The 19327-nt window shown below is 42.3% G+C and overlaps 1 protein-coding gene across 1 annotated transcript; it reads right to left on the reverse strand.

Moving 5' to 3' along the window:
• Positions 1–6815: 6815 nt before the first annotated feature.
• LOC112558612 (A disintegrin and metalloproteinase with thrombospondin motifs gon-1-like) lies at positions 6816–18173 on the reverse strand. The gene is made up of 14 exons (XM_025229163.1): positions 18107–18173; positions 17625–17842; positions 17118–17204; positions 16369–16615; positions 14144–14318; positions 11882–11975; positions 10869–10991; positions 10273–10424; positions 9818–9852; positions 9374–9485; positions 8946–9116; positions 7401–7536; positions 7151–7273; positions 6816–6875 (listed from the first exon to the last, which is right to left on the reverse strand). Exons 1-14 carry the CDS (start codon positions 18171–18173, stop codon positions 6816–6818), a joined length of 1800 nt encoding a protein of 599 aa, XP_025084948.1.
• Positions 18174–19327: the final 1154 nt, after the last annotated feature.

Here is a 19327-nt window from a genome sequence, read left to right on the forward strand (position 1 = left end):
TTGAACAGTTGAGAAACACAGGAAACGTTAGGTTCAAATTATTACAGCTTGCAAAGAGATGTGGATAGTGGACTATTTTCCTTTGATATCACTGCGCGAGTAGGTGTTTGATCGTCTGCTACAGAGTAACTACAAGTCACATTTAAATAAAAATAACACGAAAAAGCTAAACACACACAACTCACGATTTATTTTTGGTTTCGATAAAAAAAATTTAAAACAAAAGCACGAAAATGTCTGCTAAATCACTCAGCAACCCAGCGTCTGTATTCCTGGCTGGGAGTCGAGTGGAGGCAGGAGGTCCTGTCTTGCTACACGGACACCGCGACCTCAGCCAGGTGGGAGCTGTGACCTATGGCAGGTTAAAGGTCACGACTCATAGTCATCAAGTATGTTTGGCCAGCTGGCGGTTTTGTGCATATCTAAAGTGCGTGCTTCTTTCTGTCTCTGTTGAGTCGGTAGTGATGGGTGTGCCGGAACTGAGACAGACAGACAGACATATATAAATTTATATATATATATGCGAAAATATATATATATATATATAATAATATATGTTTTCATATATCTATGTATGTTTAGTTTATAGCAAATTCTCAACCCCCCCCCACCTCTCTCTGTCTCGCTCTCTATCTCACTCTCTCTCACACACACAATTGGGCTGAGTAGACCGGTCATCACAACGACACTGGGACAGAAGACAGCAGGACGCCCTGTCTTTGTTCTCGCAGGACAGCAGCAGCATTGTCGTCGTCGTCATCGTACATCAAGTGCCAGGTGTGCTAAAAATAAGAATACATATCTTGGGCACTTCAAAAAGGCCGCAATGGTTTTTTTTTGTTTAATTTTGTTGTCGAGTATCGACGCTGTGTGGCTGGAGAGTTCACTTGTAGTCTCGTGAGGTCCACTCAGCGCGAGCAGCGACGATGTGAGTTTAGGGTCAGATACAGATGACTGTGATGACAGAAGTTCTTTCTCATCAAACGATGCCTAGCTACTCGCTATCAGTTGGTGAAACTTCATTAGTCAAAGAAAACATAAGATGGCGACTTCCACACTCGACACGCAGCTGCGTTGTCCATGTTCTTACATTGACCTCAGGACTGATGGTTACTTGAAGATTAACATTCGTGTGTGTGTGTGTGTGTGCATGCGCATAGTGAATGTGTCAATGTATTACTAAACGGAGAACTTAATCAGTTGGTAAAAAGTAAAGTTTCAGTTTAGGACGACGACGACGACGATGACGACGACGACGATGATGCTGATGACGTCGACGATGACGATGACGACGATGATGACGACGACGAGAGCAAAACTAATGCAAGCAATTTCGTCTTCTCTAAACCTCAATTGTCGTGTTTCCTCACTAAGTCCTAGAGGTAACATCGGTAAGCACTGTAGGTGTAAACTTCGTCGTGGCTTGAGATGTTGATAGTAATCGTCGTTTAACGCCTCTCGGTCCGATTGGATGTGCCCCACTACAAGCCCCGCCCCCTGTGTGACGTCACGCGGTGGAGTCCTGACTGGGTAACTGCTTATTGGTCGGTGTGTGAGAGACGGGTAGAAAGGGGCACAGTTCATTCCATTGTTTATGGGTACCCGGTAACTACCTGCCAGGTGACACAACGCCACGGCAGCTACTCGCAGGTAAGCTTTATGTTTGGTCATTACAGGTTGATATGTTAGTTTGTGAAAAAGTACCAAAACCCACTACTTGTTTTTCTTTGTGATTTCTTTGCTTTCCTTTGCATTTGCCCCTCTAGTCCCCAATATGCAATGGCTGACATGACAGATGAAGTAACGGTCTTGTTTGTTTTGTTATTTACTTCATTGTTATTTACTTATTTTGACAGGAATGGACGCGACGGAAGGACCGCTGTCAGCCAGCATGGCTCAGCCCGAGTTTTCCATATGTTTCAGCCCCTTCACGGAGCCCAAGATAATGTTTTGTGGGCACACAGTCTGCCGCTGGTGCTTGCTCACCTGGCTACAGGTGCAGGGGACAGATGCCGGTTGTCCTCGGTGTCGCCACATCATTTTGGCGGAGCACGTGGGGCACCTTGACATGGATCACGTGGCAGACGACCTGCAAACAGACCGTGTCATGACGGCCACAGTTCGCGGCACCATTGAACTCACCCGTGACAGTTGTTCATGTGTGAAAATCTCCTGTGCTCTTCGCGCACCTGTCCGCGTGCCAACTGTCCAGGACCACAGGATGCACACAGTGTGCACAGGCGCGAGGCGGAGGCTAGACAGAGGGTCAAGAAACTGTCCTGTAAAGTTCAGTCCATGATCGAGTCAGTGAATGTCCTGAAGAAGTTCCTGAAAGACATACAAGAAGATATCCGTGGTCGGGGCGAGGGGATGAAGATGGAGGTTCAAGACCTGACTTTACAGTTTATCGCCTTTTTCCAGAGTGAGGCTGACGAGGTGAGCACCATGCTCTTGACGCACCAGCGCCACCTGCAGCGGATGGCCGACAGTCGCCAGGTCGTCGCCATCATGCTGATGATGAAGCCGATGAAGAAAAGAGTTCAATGTATGAGGAAGACCCTGACAACCGTCTACGAACTGTTCGTGCTCCGTCATCAGACTCTCAGCGAGTGTTGGAGTGCACTCTCGTGATCTTCTGCCTTTTCTTAGTGTCTCCTCCTCTCTAGACATGTTTTCCGTAAATAACCTACATTGATAAATACATGTAAAGTATGTTTGTGTTTCATCTTTTATTACCAACCCTTATTTTCATACAACATTGCATAATCACCAGTCAACTACAAATTGAGGATAACAGGTTTACAGCAAAACAAACAATATGGCGGAAATGTGTGGCAACATTTGAAGGAGAGAAAGAGAGCAGGAGATATATATATATGATGGAAACATTTTCTTTTAATGAAGTGTAGGTAAATTTAGTTTGAAGCTAACTGCATGGGGACTGATGTAGCGTGTGTAAAATCCCTTGAACTACATTTTTCAATTTGAAGTTTTCAAGTATACTATTCAGATGAGGATGTGTCCTTGTCTGTGTATTATTAGCCACTACACACTTATCCAAAACAATCTTGATGTGCCCCAGGTGCGACAGAACTTTGTTTGAGAAGTCTGTGACTGGTGAAAGTAAATAATAACAAAATGATGTGTGTGTGAATGCACCAACCCACAAATAAATTAGTTTTTCATTAGACGAGACATCTTTACAGTCTTGTTGGAAAAAACGTGTGTATGTAGGTTTTGGTATGTATACCCTGTGAATTAAACTCATCCACCTCTTTAAATCCCTTTCAAGCGTTAATTTTATCAACTTTTTATCGTCAGATTTACTTGCTTCCTTAAAAACAATCATCGTCGTCGTCGTCGTCAACGGAACATTTACTAATGAATAAACTGATTCAGTTCTTAGTTTCTTGATACATTGTACACTTCACGTCGCACTTTGCTGGGTTTTCTTTATGAGATTACTTTAATACCGAAATATCGACACTAAGTCAATCTATTTACAGGTGTGCATATACCTATGTATGTTTAGTTTATAGCAAATTCTCCCCCCCCCCACACCTCTCTGTCTCGCTCTCTATCTCACTCTCTTTCACACACACACTCACACTTAGACAACCTTCAGATGTGCCTCGGTTCATACCTACGATAACCTCATTGTTCGGTTCAGTAAGCACACCGACTACCTTGAGGCTGTTCAGCAGACTGACTGCCTGTCAGAGGTCATTGTGCTAACTCGGCAATTAACTGACCAGCAGTGCAGTTGATGTACCATTCTCTCTCTTTCACTCACTCACTCAACACAAACACTGTGCTCAGCCAGGACCTGCTCTTGCCTCCATCAATACGACAAACTATTCCGACATCTTTATTTTTGTCACAAACACTTCATGATCATTTCAAAACTGACATTTATTCAGAAACATGAAACAGATGAATAGGAAAATATAAATAAATATCTGTATCAAAATCAAGAAAATTCAAACCCAACAGTAAAGTACTAAGTGTCGTTTACCAGCAAAGTATTCCCTGGAGCAAGCTAACAATCAAGCAACGGACGGACTCGCCAACAGTTGATGTCAGTGTTTCTGTGGACTGTCGACTTCTAGACATGAAGACAGGAACTGGCAACATCTCTCCTGCAGCTGGTTGCACAGGACTTGTGTTGTCCTTCAGTCAAAGGTCCACCAACGTAAAGACTATGACAACTCATAGCAACACTAGTCCAAGACAGGAGGTGATGTGGATGAAGACAACTTAAAGTACATTTAAATATTTAAATTATATTGCCACGTTTAAATAAACTGTGCAAAGGGTCTATATAGTTATATATGATTACAATAACTTCAAATAATAAATAAACAAGTTGTTATGGCCAAAGATGTAGACAATCAAGTCTTCAAAGTATCTTCACCTGTGTGGATGTACAAGTCAGTTGGAACAGGTCATAAGAAAACCGCAAATAACGAAAAAAACCACAAAATGTCAACTGCTAATTAGTAGCATCTGATATATTTCATTAAGGAGACTTGCGAAGAATGTCATATATACGAGTGTACATTTGAAAAATATAAATAATTAAAATAATACAAAATGGTGCTACAGAGGTACAACAATTGTACAACAGTTGATTTGTTTATTAACAAGGAATGAAAGTTCATGTACAACTGTAAAATATAAACTTACACTAGCTCACAAGGAGATACAACTACAATGTAAGTAACAAAAATATTATGTTACAGGTCATTTATCTTCTTGATGGTGTTGGCTTGGTGTAGGGACATTTATTTGTGTGTGTGTGTGTGTGTGACTGCATGTGTGTGTGTGTGACTGCATGTGCACTCATGTGTACAGGTTGTCCTCATACGTCTACCGAAAATTCATGTTTGTGTGTAAAATATAGTAAAAAATAAATCTGATTGTCGAACAAACGCCGGACACCTAGCTTGAGGGACCTAATGTCTGTCATATTTGTAGCAGGCTCCAACTCAAGCAGCCAATGAACGCTGACGTCACTGTCCACTGAGCTGCTGAAGACCGAGGCGTCGTCGAGAGGTCATCTCCGATGTTTGCACAGCTCTGACAACACAGCTCCTCAAGTCTGGCATCACAAGGGGGGGACAGTGGGACCATATGGGGACACTCAGACGGAAGTCTGTCCCCGTATTCGCAGCCTTGAGTGTAAGGAAACATGAAATTAGATGAGACACTCACGAACAAAGCTTTACATAACATTCACATCATGATGGTGTAAATACCAGTGTCCAGCTGCTTTTAAAAGTTATACCAGTTGTTACTGAGCTACACTGGTGTCAGCAGTAAACATTTTGAACGAGTTAACGAGTTAAACGTGGCATGGTCTGATACTCTGATTAAACAAAACGGAATTGTAGCTTTATTTACACACTATATTTATGGATTTTTATGGTAATCAAATAAATATCAGAATTAAAGCATGATGTGTAAAACTTAGGTACACTGCACCACGCAATTACATCAGGTGCAACTTACCTTTTTTCCCTTCTCCCTAGGACACAGTTATTCTTATTCTTTAAGTAAACAGCGGTCATCATTACCATATGTCGCACTTTGACCTATGTCATTAGTCTGTCCACCAGGTGCCTGACACACATCTTACCTCGCACAGGTCTGGAGTACTTGGCACACGAGGCGCAGCATCGACCGAAGTATAAACTGTCGTAGCAGTATCCCGGGTAGCTGGCAATCAGTTCTGCACAGGTCTGGTTCGAAAACCAAACTACGCCAGGAAGATCTCCGAACGGGCAGTTCTCTGTCAGCACGAAAAAAGACATTGGAGCACATTTTGAAATTACAGGAAGTGCATAAAGGTTAGGTGACTAGGTTTGTGTGGGCGTTTGAGCATGCGTTTATGTGCCTGTGTGTGTGTGAGTGAGAGAGAGAATGAAAACCTGCTGTCTATTTTTCAATATAATGTTGCTTGAATGAGAACGGAAAACGAGGACGGATTACTGCTTTGTGTAAAAGAGGGGCGTGGCTCCACTGGAATACAAATGAGATGAAGGAGCGAAATTTGCTGCCTGCTGCGTGTCTTGACTGGGACTGTCAGGGTACTGTGTTTTAAGTCCTGACCAGACTGAGAAATATTGTACAGTATTCACGTGAAACCTGTTGAGGTTGAGTCTGCCTCGGTTCTCATTTTTTAGTTTTGAGTTTGTATGTGAAGTTTTTGCACTGCATTTTTTACATTAGACAGTATAATATATTGCATTCGAATTATTGTTAGATTTTTAAGGGGTGCACTTTTCTGTGCAGATTATTACGTCGTCATCATCGTCGTCGTCATCGTCATCATCATCATCATCTTTCTGTGTTCGTCGTTGGGTGTTGCGCTGGAAGTAATAGGGGCGGCAACTGTGTAGAGACTGTGTTGTCGTTGTTTGCTGGAGTTAGTGGACCTGACGGCGGAGGCTTCAACAACAGACTGGCTTTGAGTGAACTTGAATCCGACTTTTACCGCGATTTAACTGTCCTGTGTTTTCTGCATCGTATTTTGTTTGCGGATTTGTGCTAATATTACATTCCATTGTTAAATTCAGACTTTTGCTGTTGTGTTGATGTAGCAGCTCGTGCGTGTAGAGCCTTCTGACAGTGTGTGTGTCTGTGTTATTCATGCGACCAGCCGCTAAACTTTGTGCATGCAAGAGTACTAGACACATTGTGATGGAGATTATTCATGGCTAACTTTGCTCGTTCACTAGTTCGTTTTTTTTCATTGCTTGTTCGTTCGTTCATTTTTTTTCTTTTCTTTCTTCTGATTATTCCTTGTTAAAAGTCTACTTACCATCCATGGCTGGCGCCCGATTGTCAAACACACACTCTCCATTTACACACCACTGAAAAGTCAAATCAACATTTTAAAAATATTAGATTCACCGAGAACACTACACACAAACTATGTCACTAAATACTGCCAATAGTCCTGTTATTATTATTCCTGATACTTTCAGCACAAGCTTGGATCATGTCCGCCCGTATCAGGAATTTTATTTTGTGTGGACATGGAAAAGAAAACGATAGTATCTCCTCACACTTCAAAACAACCAAAAAAATTTCACGAGCTCAACCGATAACTGTCTGTTAAGGCATTCAGCAAAGCAACTGTGTTTACCTTGTGGTGGCCGCAGGAAGTGCCTCTGGCAGCAAACAACTTCCAGCAGCTGGCATCTGATGACATGTCGTCACACAGCAAGTTCATGCACACTTCCTCAGGTATTTCGTAAAACTCTGATCCCTTCCAGACAAAGACAAGCAGTCATTTACCACAAGCAAGTCTGTAACACCATCAGGTATAAAGATGACAACAGAAACATGGGTTGAGATTGATAGACAGACTAATTAAAGGCAGACAGGTGGCCTACCCGACACAGTCTGGACGATGGACCAAAGATGTGTCTGCACTGGGCATCGTGGTCATACATCTCTCCAGGCTGCTGGCCAGACACGTCCGGGATGTTGTTGGGTGTTAGGGTGTTGTACAGACATTGCTGTCCTCGTCTACACACACATGACAGGTAACATTGTCAGGAGATCTCACAGATGGGTGTCCCTAAAGTACACTCATTCAAATGAGCGCATTTTGTCAACAATGACAAAGAGACTTTGACAGGACAGCACGAAACACATCTTTCTATCAGTATTCTAACTCCTTTCTTTGTTAAAAACACATTTGCAACTCACGCCAAACACTTGGTGTAAAGCTCCGGCGGCAACATTTAACACAGTCAGGGGATAATGGGTAAAGGAGACTAATAAAACACAAAAAGACCTCACTAGATTGCCACCCTTAAAAAGTGGAATCAGTGATATGAAAGCAAATTATAAAAAAAGAGTTAGGTACGAAGTTCACGGGAAGCCCACTGACAGATATGTTTACTGAGTGAAAGAACACAGGTGTTGGAATTATATTCTCTGTGTGCTCTGTCTTTGTCCGGTGCCAGAAACGGTCGAGTAAGTCAAAGTGGAAAGTTTGTAGGTAGCCAGTGAAAATAGCGAATGATAGGTGATGTATGTTCATATCTAGATGATATTATAGGTGATGTATGTTCATATCTAGATGATATTATAGGTGATGTATGTTCATATCTAGATGGTCTGATAGGTGATGTATGTTCATATCTAGATGATATTATAGGTGATGTATGTTCATATCTAGATGGTGTGATAGGTGATGTATGTTTATATCTAGATGGTCTTCAGATGAAGTGAGCAGCATTATTCTGGATCCTTCGAAGTCTGTCAAGAATATACCTGGGAAAGCCAACTAAAAGAACTTCGATAGTCCATCCTCGACAGCACAAAGGCACAGGTGAGTTGTATCAGTGTTGAGATGATGACGAACGGTACTAATCCTAAGAAGTTTAAGATAAACAGTTCTGCAGCCACAAGAAATGCTGATGAAAAGTGAAACTCTGATCGAGAATCACATCCAAACTGCGGTCAGAGGCGGAGAAAGGAGTAGTTCTTTATAGACAGAGACTGGGGGAGAGAAAGATAACTCAGAAATCTCTTTGAACAAGTAGCAGTTCCGTTTTATCGTCCTTCAGTCTGTTTTTGGAGCACCGAGGACTTTTGTTGTTCCAATTATTGTACGAAGATGTCCGAACTTTTGTTTATAGAGGATGGATGACTGAAAGGTGAGAGTCGTCTATGACATGGTGTGCTGTTTATGGTTTGTAGTCATTTACATGTGTTTGAGTTCGGCGAACTTGACTGCCCTCCCCTAAGATAAATACAAGTTCCTACATGATATAGAGTTGTAAGCCCACGTACACATCCTTGTAATCTGGGGATTGGTCTTGACGGAAGTGACGTCATTGTGAGGCACGATATGAAGGTACTTTTGGTGAGCTGCATGTTCATTTTGTGTGTGTGTGTGTGTGTGTTTGGGGAATAGAAGGACTCACGGAGACTGGAGCGTTTCGTCGATGAAGGTCCTAAAGTAGTCGATGCTGCAGTTGGAGAACTTCCAGAGGTTGTGCCAGTTGCTGTCTTCGTCTGTGTCAGAGTCAGCCGCCATGATGTAATTATCGTTCTCCCAACATTCGTTATCGTCTTCATCGTGTGCTGAACCGAGGCTGCAAGGAAAAAAAATCCAAGAGGAAATGCTTTGTTTTTGTAGTAAAGAAAACAGGTGACAGTTGAAACAAATATTTAGTGGTCTGCCAAGCACCTAAGTTGGTAGAAATGTTGAGTCGAGTCTGTAATCTACTGATATGATGTACATGTTTAATATGTATGTCTCCTGTGACAGAAAGTGCGCATGTTTGTAATATGTTTATTGCGTCTATAGGATAAACATGTAAACCACCAGAAGGTACATTAAAGTGTTTACCTGTGGCCTATTTCATGTGCAAGAGTAAGAGTAGTCTCAAAGCTCTGAAGATCCTCCACTAAGGAGACCGACTCGCCATTTGTCTCACACATTCTTCCTATGAAAGCGACACCTGCAATCATCTCAGGTCATTAGTGGAGACAAACAACAATCAAAACAAAAACTTCTACATATTGCTCGGCCTGTGAGTACAGACGATGAGCTAAATCAGTCACGTGATGCTGACTTCATGCTCAGCTAAGGAATGACATGACATGACATGACATGCTGCTTGAGCTCCATACATCCACATCAGAGGGAAAACTACAAAGTTCACACCCTCCCACACATCCTCCCACATACCTTCTCTTATTTGTGATTGTTACAGCAGTAATAACGGACACCTTCGGTTCTCACTTTTACACTGGAAGGTGTGGCTAATGAACAGATTTACTCAGGACTTACCTAGAGAATCGTTGTCACTTCCCCAGAGGTCGTACCTAAAGAAATTACAAAAACAGTTTCAATGCATTCCGGATGCAAATCAATTAATAAACAAACATTCAACTGACAAACGTCCACAAACATCAATGCTAGGGTAGACCCTTGAGTAGAAGGCAAGCATTGCCTTGTCCTGTGTGGAAACATTTCTGAGGTTGTTGGGGGCAAACTTGCTGCTGAACTCTACATGACTGTGGCAACCAGTGACGTGTCCATGAGATGCTTTAACCGCCACATGAGCCTCTTGTCCCATCCACAGAGACATAAGGACTGCCGGCTAATGTTTGAGTGTTCGTCTGTAGGACAACCATGTGAGGCTTGATGGGCTTATTTAATGGGTGAGTGCCTCCATTTAGCGCCGATTGCACACACACACACACAACACATATACACGCGCACACACACACGGAGGCCTGTACCCCGTGAAGAGGGTGAGGTGGTCGTAGTAAGTGACGAGATGAGTGTTGTTCACCCATTCTGCTAAACTGTCGAGAGCTTTGTCGGGGTCCACACGATCCCTATCAGAGGTTTCCACACGCAGTGACTCTGTCCAAGGTGAATCTTCTGGGCGCTAGTGAGAACATAAGAAAACATATTAGCTTGAGATCCACTGCATCTTCCAACGGGGGGGGGGGGGACATTTGTTTGTGAACTATGAGCTGATGTCCATTCCTTGTGTATAATGCATATATATATATGAAAAAATCTGTACCGAATCATCAGAAGGCTTACAAGAGAAATGTTAAGACATGTGCAAAACACTCACACGTAAACAGTTCAATACACGTCAGCAAACAAACAATGAAAAAATAATTTTAAAAACCAGACTAAGATCCAGCTGTGCTGCTTTTGCTGTAATAACTAGTTTCCTTTGCTTTACTGTATAGTGATTTACTTTTGTGTATAGAGTTGACTGTACCTTCTTCCAGACTTGTTAGAAACAACAATTTCTACCACATGGTAAGACCCACGTGACCCACGTGACCTACTGACATTGTGAATGACCACGTGATACCAGAGGATGCAGTGACTGTGACATCAGGATAAGAAAGTCTAGTACCGTTGCAATGATGAGGGAAGACAGTTTGACATGTATGGTGTAGGGCAGCGAGGAGACGTTCTCGTAGATCATATTCACCTGCAACATGTCAACATCCGCGCATTGAGCGCATCTTTGTGATGCGGATACTGGCGCGCTATAAAACTACATCATCATCATCATCATCAACATCATGTAACACATCGGGGACAGAATTTCACCATTCTTGTAAAATGCATCTGACATAACTGACTTAAACGTTTAATGCTGCTGCTGTTGTTGTTGTTGCTGCTGCTGCTGCTGCTGCTGATGATGATGATGAGGATGAGGATGATGAGGATGAGGATGAGGATGAGGATGAGGATGAGGATGAGGATGAGGATGAGGATGGATGAGGATGAGGAGGAGGAGGAGGAGGAGGAGGAGGATCTACAACAGAAATATCCGCTCAACGACGAAGCAAATAACAGACACACGTTATGGACGCTCAAGTTCAGGGTCTCAGTGGAGGGATGCCTCGTGTTAAGATTTCAAGATGTCCAACTCGATGAGGCGTGGTGGTACAAAGATCTTTGTCCTTCGTTACTGTCTTAGTGGGACTCAACGAAGCTTGGATAATGATAAATAAATTTCAGTTTGAGTTTGTCATTTGTTCTTCTCTCACGTGACTCAAACTGTGCTGTATGTGTGCAGGTGTTTTGATGTTTATTTTTATTATTATTACACAAAGAAAGCAGTGGTCATCACACTTTACAGATCCTGTCAAAGCTTGCACGAGGCTTTCCCTTCCGCAGGAACACGAGAACCAACACTAGTGTCTCTGTCAAAGCTTGTGTACAAATACAGAAGTCGTTTAGAAAACTATTCACTGCATTCAATGAAATCATATTTTACACTACTTAATATTTTAGGCAGCTTTGCCCCAGAGACCTGTCCAGTGCACTCAGTCACCCTCCCTGTGAACTTCCACTAAAACTCGTTGACCTCACCCCGGAGAACATGAAGGCGTAGTGCTGTGGCAAGTTGCTGTAGACATCCTGTGTTTTCTCTTCTTCCGTCAGACCGGAACTGTTGGCGTACCAGCTGAAACAGGCAAGTCATTTATCTTTGATGATGATGATGATGATTATGATGATGATGATGATGACATCAATTAAAAAGTCTACATGCAAATGGACACCCAGGAGTTGACATAAACAGCGTGGTCATCTGCATTCTTGTCTGTGTCCTATTCATGAGTTGACTGAGTTTATTGCAATATTTGTTGTTGAATTGCTTCCTTTACTTCAGTCACGTGACGGGCCCAGGGTTATGTCCCGGTCTTCTCCCCTCTCTGTGATGCTGACTACCACTGGAGGGTTTGGTCGGGAGAGTAGTTGATGAAAAGTAATTCTTCCATCTCTCTACTTTCTTACTTTCTTCACTGATGATGTTTTCATCTTGCGTTTTGGACTGTAGAAAACTTATTTTGTTTACTGATTGTTTGTTTTGATCAGAAGCGGTCAGGTTGTGGGACACGCTGACCTGAACACGGCAGCAGCGTTGGCGATACATTACACACTGGCGATACATTACACACTAGCGATACATTACAGACAGGCGATACTATACTAGCGATACATTACATACTCGCGATAGATTACAGACTGGCAATACATTACACACCAGCGATACATTACACACTAGCGATACATTACACACTGGCGATACATTACACACTAGCGATACATTACAGACAGGCGATACTATACTAGCGATACATTACATACTCGCGATAGATTACAGACTGGCAATACATTACACACCAGCGATACATTACACACTAGCGATACATTACACACTGGCGATACATTACACACCAGCGATACATTACACACTGGCGATACATTACACACTGGCGATACACTACACACTAGCGATACATTACACACTAGCGATACACTACACACTAGCGATACATTACACACCAGCGATACATTACACACCAGTGATACATTACACACTAGCGATACATTTCACACTAGCGATACATTACACACCAGTGATACATTACACACTAGCGATACATTACACACTGGCGATGCGCTCTAGACTGCCACCTCTACTTACTTCTAGCCTTTTAGTGGCCTTGTAAGCCACCTTCATGTCTGCAGTTTCTCCTAATGTTACAGATATGTTTTCTACAAACTTTCTTTTATTTGTTCTAGCGCTCTTTTCATCTGCTTTTCTTTCTGAGAATATTCTTTCACCAACTTCTCCTTCAGCTCGGAGACTAGAGCTGAGCAACTAGAGTTTTATCGCTTTTTCTCTGTTGAGTTGTTTTCCATGCTTCCATGCTACAGCAGGAGTTCGCCGATTAGTCTCTATTCTAATAGAAAGTTCCTTTGTTGTTTTGGGACATCATTGGATCCGCTTCTCTGTGTTGGTCAGCGTTCCTTCTAGAACACACAATAGTGTCACCATTTGCAAGAGTTCTCTTTCCTTTACCTGTCCAACATGCTTTTGTAATTCTAAGATCAAGTCCGTGTAGATGCATTTCTGGGAGGACCTTTGCTTGCTTTCCTGTTTGGTTCAGTGTTTTCTTATTCCATCAGCCAATAGTAATGAATGTTTAAGGAAGATGAGATGTGTCAGGTTGGAAATGTCCTTGTGGCTTTGGTCTCCAGCCATCATAAACACACTCACCTGGTCTGCCTCTCCACCATCACCGCTTGTTGGATTATCTCTGGTTAAAGTTTCCACTACAGTACCTTTTCACAAGAATTAATTTCCCAACTCCCTATAACCTGGAGGACCGGTGGACCACTCTTAGTCTCATCTCTTAGTCTGTCCGACATGGGTGACCGGCCAGGAGCTAGTGCTACCGTCGGCATGGTCCTCAGGATCATCGAGACACTAGACCCCTGACGACGGCAAGGTGGACTTTTTATATTCTTGTTCAATTTGTGCCTGTCCTACTTTGTAATGTTCTCACTCAAGCAAATGAGACCAAAAGTCTGTATATAATAGAAGTGTAAAATATTTGCAGCAGTTGTAAGTGCACAATAAAAGACTTCAGAGGTGACAGGTCAAACGGTCTTGAGACTAGTCGCCGTATCCACGCAGTTACTGCGGTGTTTATGTTGTATCTCATAGCAACAGAAAATGTAGTCTAGTCTTTCATTGCCTTCTTTGTATAGAAAACATCCTTATTCTAACTTTATTTTAAGTTTGTAAGGTTAAGGTAGCTTTACTGTTACTTAGACACTCACTTGGAGAAGACACCGTAATCTGCGACAGCAACAACATCGATGTAAACATCGTTCAACGCCGACAGTTGTTCGCTTCTTGGTGCCGCTGCTGCTGGTGCAGATGCTCGTCGTTGTTGTTGTTGCACATCATCGCCCTGGAACGCTCTCACCTTAGTTTTCTTCTGCAGAGAGGTTGCTGCACACAGTGCACCGTGGAGGAGTGACATGACAGTGTGACATGACAGTGTGACATGACAGTGTGTAGCAGGTAGCTGTGACATGACAGTGTGTAGCAGGTGGCTGTGACATGGACAGTGCGATGTGGATGCACACTGCCAACACTGTCAACACTGTCAACACTGTCAACGGACATGGGTGAGTCAGATATCTTTCACACGCTAACGCTCATGACTGTGTGTGAGATATCAAGGCAGTGTAGATGATAACTACAAAATACATCGTCGAGATGTTTGCAAGTAAATAGAACCGCAGTTAGTTGCAAATTCTAAATACAAAGTTTTCAATACGAAGGACGAAGATGCTGTGACTTGGCAAAAGGCAGACGACCTTTCAACCTTTGTAGCCTAAGAATGATGCAGCTCCGTCTTCATCCAAAGTGTCTTCCACTTTTAAAGTCCTTTGTTCTGACAAATGTAAAGCTACAGACTGCTTATTATTTCATTATTGTTCATTCACAAAAATTGCTTAGTTTACACTCTAAAGCTGTGGTATGTGGAACCTGCTAAGAAATCTTAATTAAAACAAACAGTTGCCGACTGACCTGCACAGACACTGGTACGCTGGACACTTTATTACTATTTACTATAAAACTTACTCGGTATTATCAACATTTTCACACATTCAGATTTGTTGTTACCCTTGTGACTGCTGACCCAATACATATGCACCGTAATGGATGTGATATCATTGTCAAACTTGGTCACACCATACAAAGACAGAAAGAACTAAGCTGAGTAGACAAGCAACGATAACAGACATCAGTAAATAACTGGCTGGATGGTATGAGACAACGAAAGCAAGGTATACTAGAAGTAAACAAGATATTAAATACTTTAGTAATTACCAACGCATCCTCCCAACAATTACCTGACGACTACGAACATTTTCTTGCTTTTTTTTTAACTCTTTAAAATAAGAAAAGCATTTAAGATTTTGGAAAAAGTGAAGTGTTTACATCCGTTTGAACAATGCACGTTGACATTTGGGAAATACAAAAACCACGATGAAATATTTGTTCTGTAAACAGCACCGTGTCACTAAAAAAAAAAAAAAAAGTGATAAACCCATTTAAAGTTTTTGAAGTGTCATGTATGTACGGTGGGTGTGCTCCCTCATGTCACGGTTATATGACATTAAGAACTCCTCTTAAAACTCGCTTTCCTGTCTGCCTCAGTCTGTAACAATCGGAACTATTTCCTCCATCTCTCTCTCACACCTTCTCGAGTACAATCAGCTACAAGAGGGGAATGCGCCTCCGCCGGTGTCTAAAGTGAATCTGGGTAGACAACGATTTCTTGACCAAAATGTCTACACAGTACACAGTACACTAGTACACTAGTACACAGTACACAGTACACAGTACACAGTACACAGTACACTAGTACACAGTACACTAGTACACAGTACACAGTACACTAGTACACAGTACACTAGTACACTAGTACACAGTACACTAGTACACTAGTACACAGTACACTAGTACACTAGTACACAGTACACAGTACATAGTACACAGTACATAGTACACTAGTACACAGTACACTAGTACACAGTACACAGTACACTAGTACACAGTACACAGTACACTAGTACACTAGTACACAGTACACAGTACACTAGTACACTAGTACACAGTACACTAGTACACTAGTACACTAGTACACAGTACACAGTACACAGTACATAGTACACTAGTACACAGTACACTAGTACACAGTACACAGTACACTAGTACACAGTACACAGTACACTAGTACACTAGTACACTAGTACACTAGTACACAGTACACTAGTACACTAGTACACAGTACACTAGTACACTAGTACACAGTACACAGTACATAGTACACAGTACATAGTACACTAGTACACAGTACACTAGTACACAGTACACAGTACACAATACACTAGTACACAGTACATAGTACACAGTACACAGTACACTAGTACACTAGTACACAGTACACAGTACACTAGTACAAAGCAGGAAGGTTCTAGAGCCTCACGTGGCAGAATGGCGTCTCCTCTCAGTGACCTCGGAGGCAGGTCGTCCAGAAGGCGCACGATGAACTCGTAGTTGTCTGCAGCCTCGTTGTGGTCGACCTCCTCGTCGTCGTCGTTGACGTCACGTCGTTGGACTTCATGGCCGACAGAACCTGTCTTCCCGTCGGTCGTCGGGTCTCTTAAGTTCCGGTGGCGACGATTGGTGCTCTTAAGGTCGTAAACTTTGCCTTTGACATGCACCACGCCCTCCTGTTGATGATTGTTCTGACATGATGCTGTGCATTCAATCTTACACTGTTGTATTTGCTGATGTTGTATTTTGTAATATCATTGTACACCTTGATTCTGCTGAATCACAAATGGTTCATTTGAGCTTGCTCCCCAACATCTACATTTATAAGAACTTACTGGCTGTAAGTATATTGTCAAAGCTTTAACTGCTTGGTGACAGAACAAACTCCATGCCGTTTGCTTTGTTTCACAGAAATGTAAAATTACTGAGAAATTTTAATTTATTTAGTCATAGGCTTAAATCAGAGACATCTAAGTACATTGAAGTAAATGTAAACTTCCAGGCTGCAATAATTCACCATCAGTAATTTGATGATGTAGCTGACTGAATCACTAATGGCGACAAATACTGTTGGAAGTGAACTGTCGTCTCAAAACATGTGAGTGCGAATAGGTTTGTGTTATGTAAAAGAGGAGAGAAGGAGTAAGGGTCACAGGGCAAGAAAAGTCCAGTACTGACCAGGGTCAGCTGACCATGTCCAGTGTCCACGTCACGGCGCACGCTGAATACAGCCCCCTGTGTGACGTCACGATACACGGCGAAGTGCTGGACACAGGCCGACATGTTAGTTCAGGTAGGTAAGGGTGTGATTATCACTCGGATATTATCTACGATGATTCTTATGTTATCGTCACGAACTCTTCCTTGCTGATTATCTTTTGTTTTTCATACAGTTAAATAATAAATGTCACATGACGTGTTGGACAAGTTGAATGCACATCTCACACGTCTTCATCCTGTCAATGTCCTGTAGGTTTTCTTTAAAGAGTCGATATACTTTGTATGGAATCATTTAATATACATGGCAATGCATCAAAGTTATGATGGTGTTACCAAATCACTAATAATAATTTCAAATGGCACTGAAGACCTTTCTGGCAAATTTGAGTTTACATAGTTATGTATTATACCTTCACGCTGTCAACATTGTTATTGACTTCCATTTACAAATCATTTTTAACGAACCTTGTTTGCTTTCCTGTTAACCCTCTCTGAGTCCAGTTGTCCGTCTTTGTTCCTGGAGAAGACATAGACAGGAATGTCTGTACTTGCATTGAGGTCTAGAGTCAAGTCCAGCCGCACGTCCTGTCCAGTGATTGTCACATTGACAGCGATGTTCTCAGGCATGGACTGACTTGAGGAGTGGTCTTCCCTTGATTCTGACACGTTACCTGTAACAATATCTGTAACACACACACACGCACACACAAACGCTTGGTATTCTGTAATATAAGAACATGATGCAATAAATATCATACTTTAGATAGAAGCAACTTCCAACAGGTTTTCTTTACAATTGTAATTTATTTTACAGATTTTACAGAAAATGATAGAAGTGACCTGCCAAGCGGCCATTAGGATCTGACAGAAGGAAAGAGCCATGAAGTGGACAAAGTCTCAGCAGGGTTGCTCCAAGGTGGCGAGGAAGAGCTATCGAAGGCTCTCACCATCCTGTGCTGGAAGATGTGGTCGACCAAGCGTGGCTACAGGTAGATACACGGTCACAGGTAGCATCCTGCCTCAAAGGGAAAAGTGAGGCAGTGCCAGAACTAGCAATCAGCCTAATTAGTCATCCAAGTAAAGTTCTGCTGAAGGTGCTCCAACGACGCCTCCCGTGGGTGATGGAGGAGATGCTGAGGAGCACCCAGAGTTTGTCCGGCACGAGCAATGTTGAGCAAATCTTTAACGGCCAAGTCCGTATATAAAAATGCCTCCAGTTCGGTAAAGATCTGAACCATAACGCTACAGACTTTAAGAAGGCATTCTATGGACTTTGTGGCGAGGTTTTGGTAAATTAAGTGGGTAGGAATTTCCTACTAAGATGGGTGTATGCCAAAGCTAACTGCTTTCACCTGTCTACCTGGAGAAAAGAATTCGCTCTAAGCTCCAGGATCAACACTTGACCCCTCGTTAAAGACGGTTCTAGAAGGCAGTGGACGTCGTGACAAACAGAAGACAGGCTGAGTGACTAAAGTGGAGAAGTGAGCAGTTCACTGGGGGACCTCAGGTACAAGCCAGGGAGGCCAGTTACTGGACAAACTGAACTGATAAGCGACCTTTATCTCTCGATGTGGGTTACTAGCTGACAATGATTGCGATGACTTGCAGATGAAAACTGTACTGGAGATATTTTTTTTAATTAATTCTGTAATATTTCACTACATCTATTTTTATCAGAGCATTTGTGCAAAAGTGCTGTTGTCCACATTCTGAGCAAGGACATTTATAATTTAACAACTTCAACGAAAATGTTTAGGATGAGGACACAAGGGACATGGCGACATGCGTGCTACACCCGGATACACTGAAGACACACTTAACTGTGTAGCAGCCACTCATCAAAACATTAATATGTTCAAAATAAAGGAGACAGAGAATCAGGTGTTGTTGTACTATAGTAACTATACAATTATTTGTGAATTTATCCACAGTAGTTGTTACACATTTCACAATGGCTAATTTAATTTCTGATACAACCCACAGCTTTGAGAAGACTATTTCTGCAAGGAACCCATTGTTTGCAAACTCCATTGACAGGAATTCTTTAATACGATGTCTTAAAAAAAAGTACAAGAATGAAAGTAATTAAGAAAACTATGTTTATTAATCCTACAGAAAGGTTGTTGCAGTACTTTGGGAATCAAACAGGGCGTCCTTTGCGAACTTCA

This window comes from Pomacea canaliculata, linkage group LG3 (assembly GCF_003073045.1).
Source record: "Pomacea canaliculata isolate SZHN2017 linkage group LG3, ASM307304v1, whole genome shotgun sequence".
Classification (NCBI taxonomy): domain Eukaryota; kingdom Metazoa; phylum Mollusca; class Gastropoda; order Architaenioglossa; family Ampullariidae; genus Pomacea; species Pomacea canaliculata.

What these genes read in the sequence shown, in the direction of transcription:
- LOC112558612 (XM_025229163.1), bottom strand. Translation starts at nt 18,173, where the DNA reads ATGCTACCTGTGACCGTGTATCTACCTGTAGCCACGCTTGGTCGACCA. An exon ending in TTAACAGGAAAGCAAACAAG is followed by an intron (nt 17,205 to 17,624) that starts GTTCGTTAAAAA and finishes GCCTGTGTCCAG; the next exon opens with CACTTCGCCGTGTATCGTGA. An exon ending in GACGAAACGCTCCAGTCTCC is followed by an intron (nt 7,537 to 8,945) that starts GTGAGTCCTTCT and finishes ATGTGTGTGTAG; the next exon opens with ACGAGGACAGCAATGTCTGT.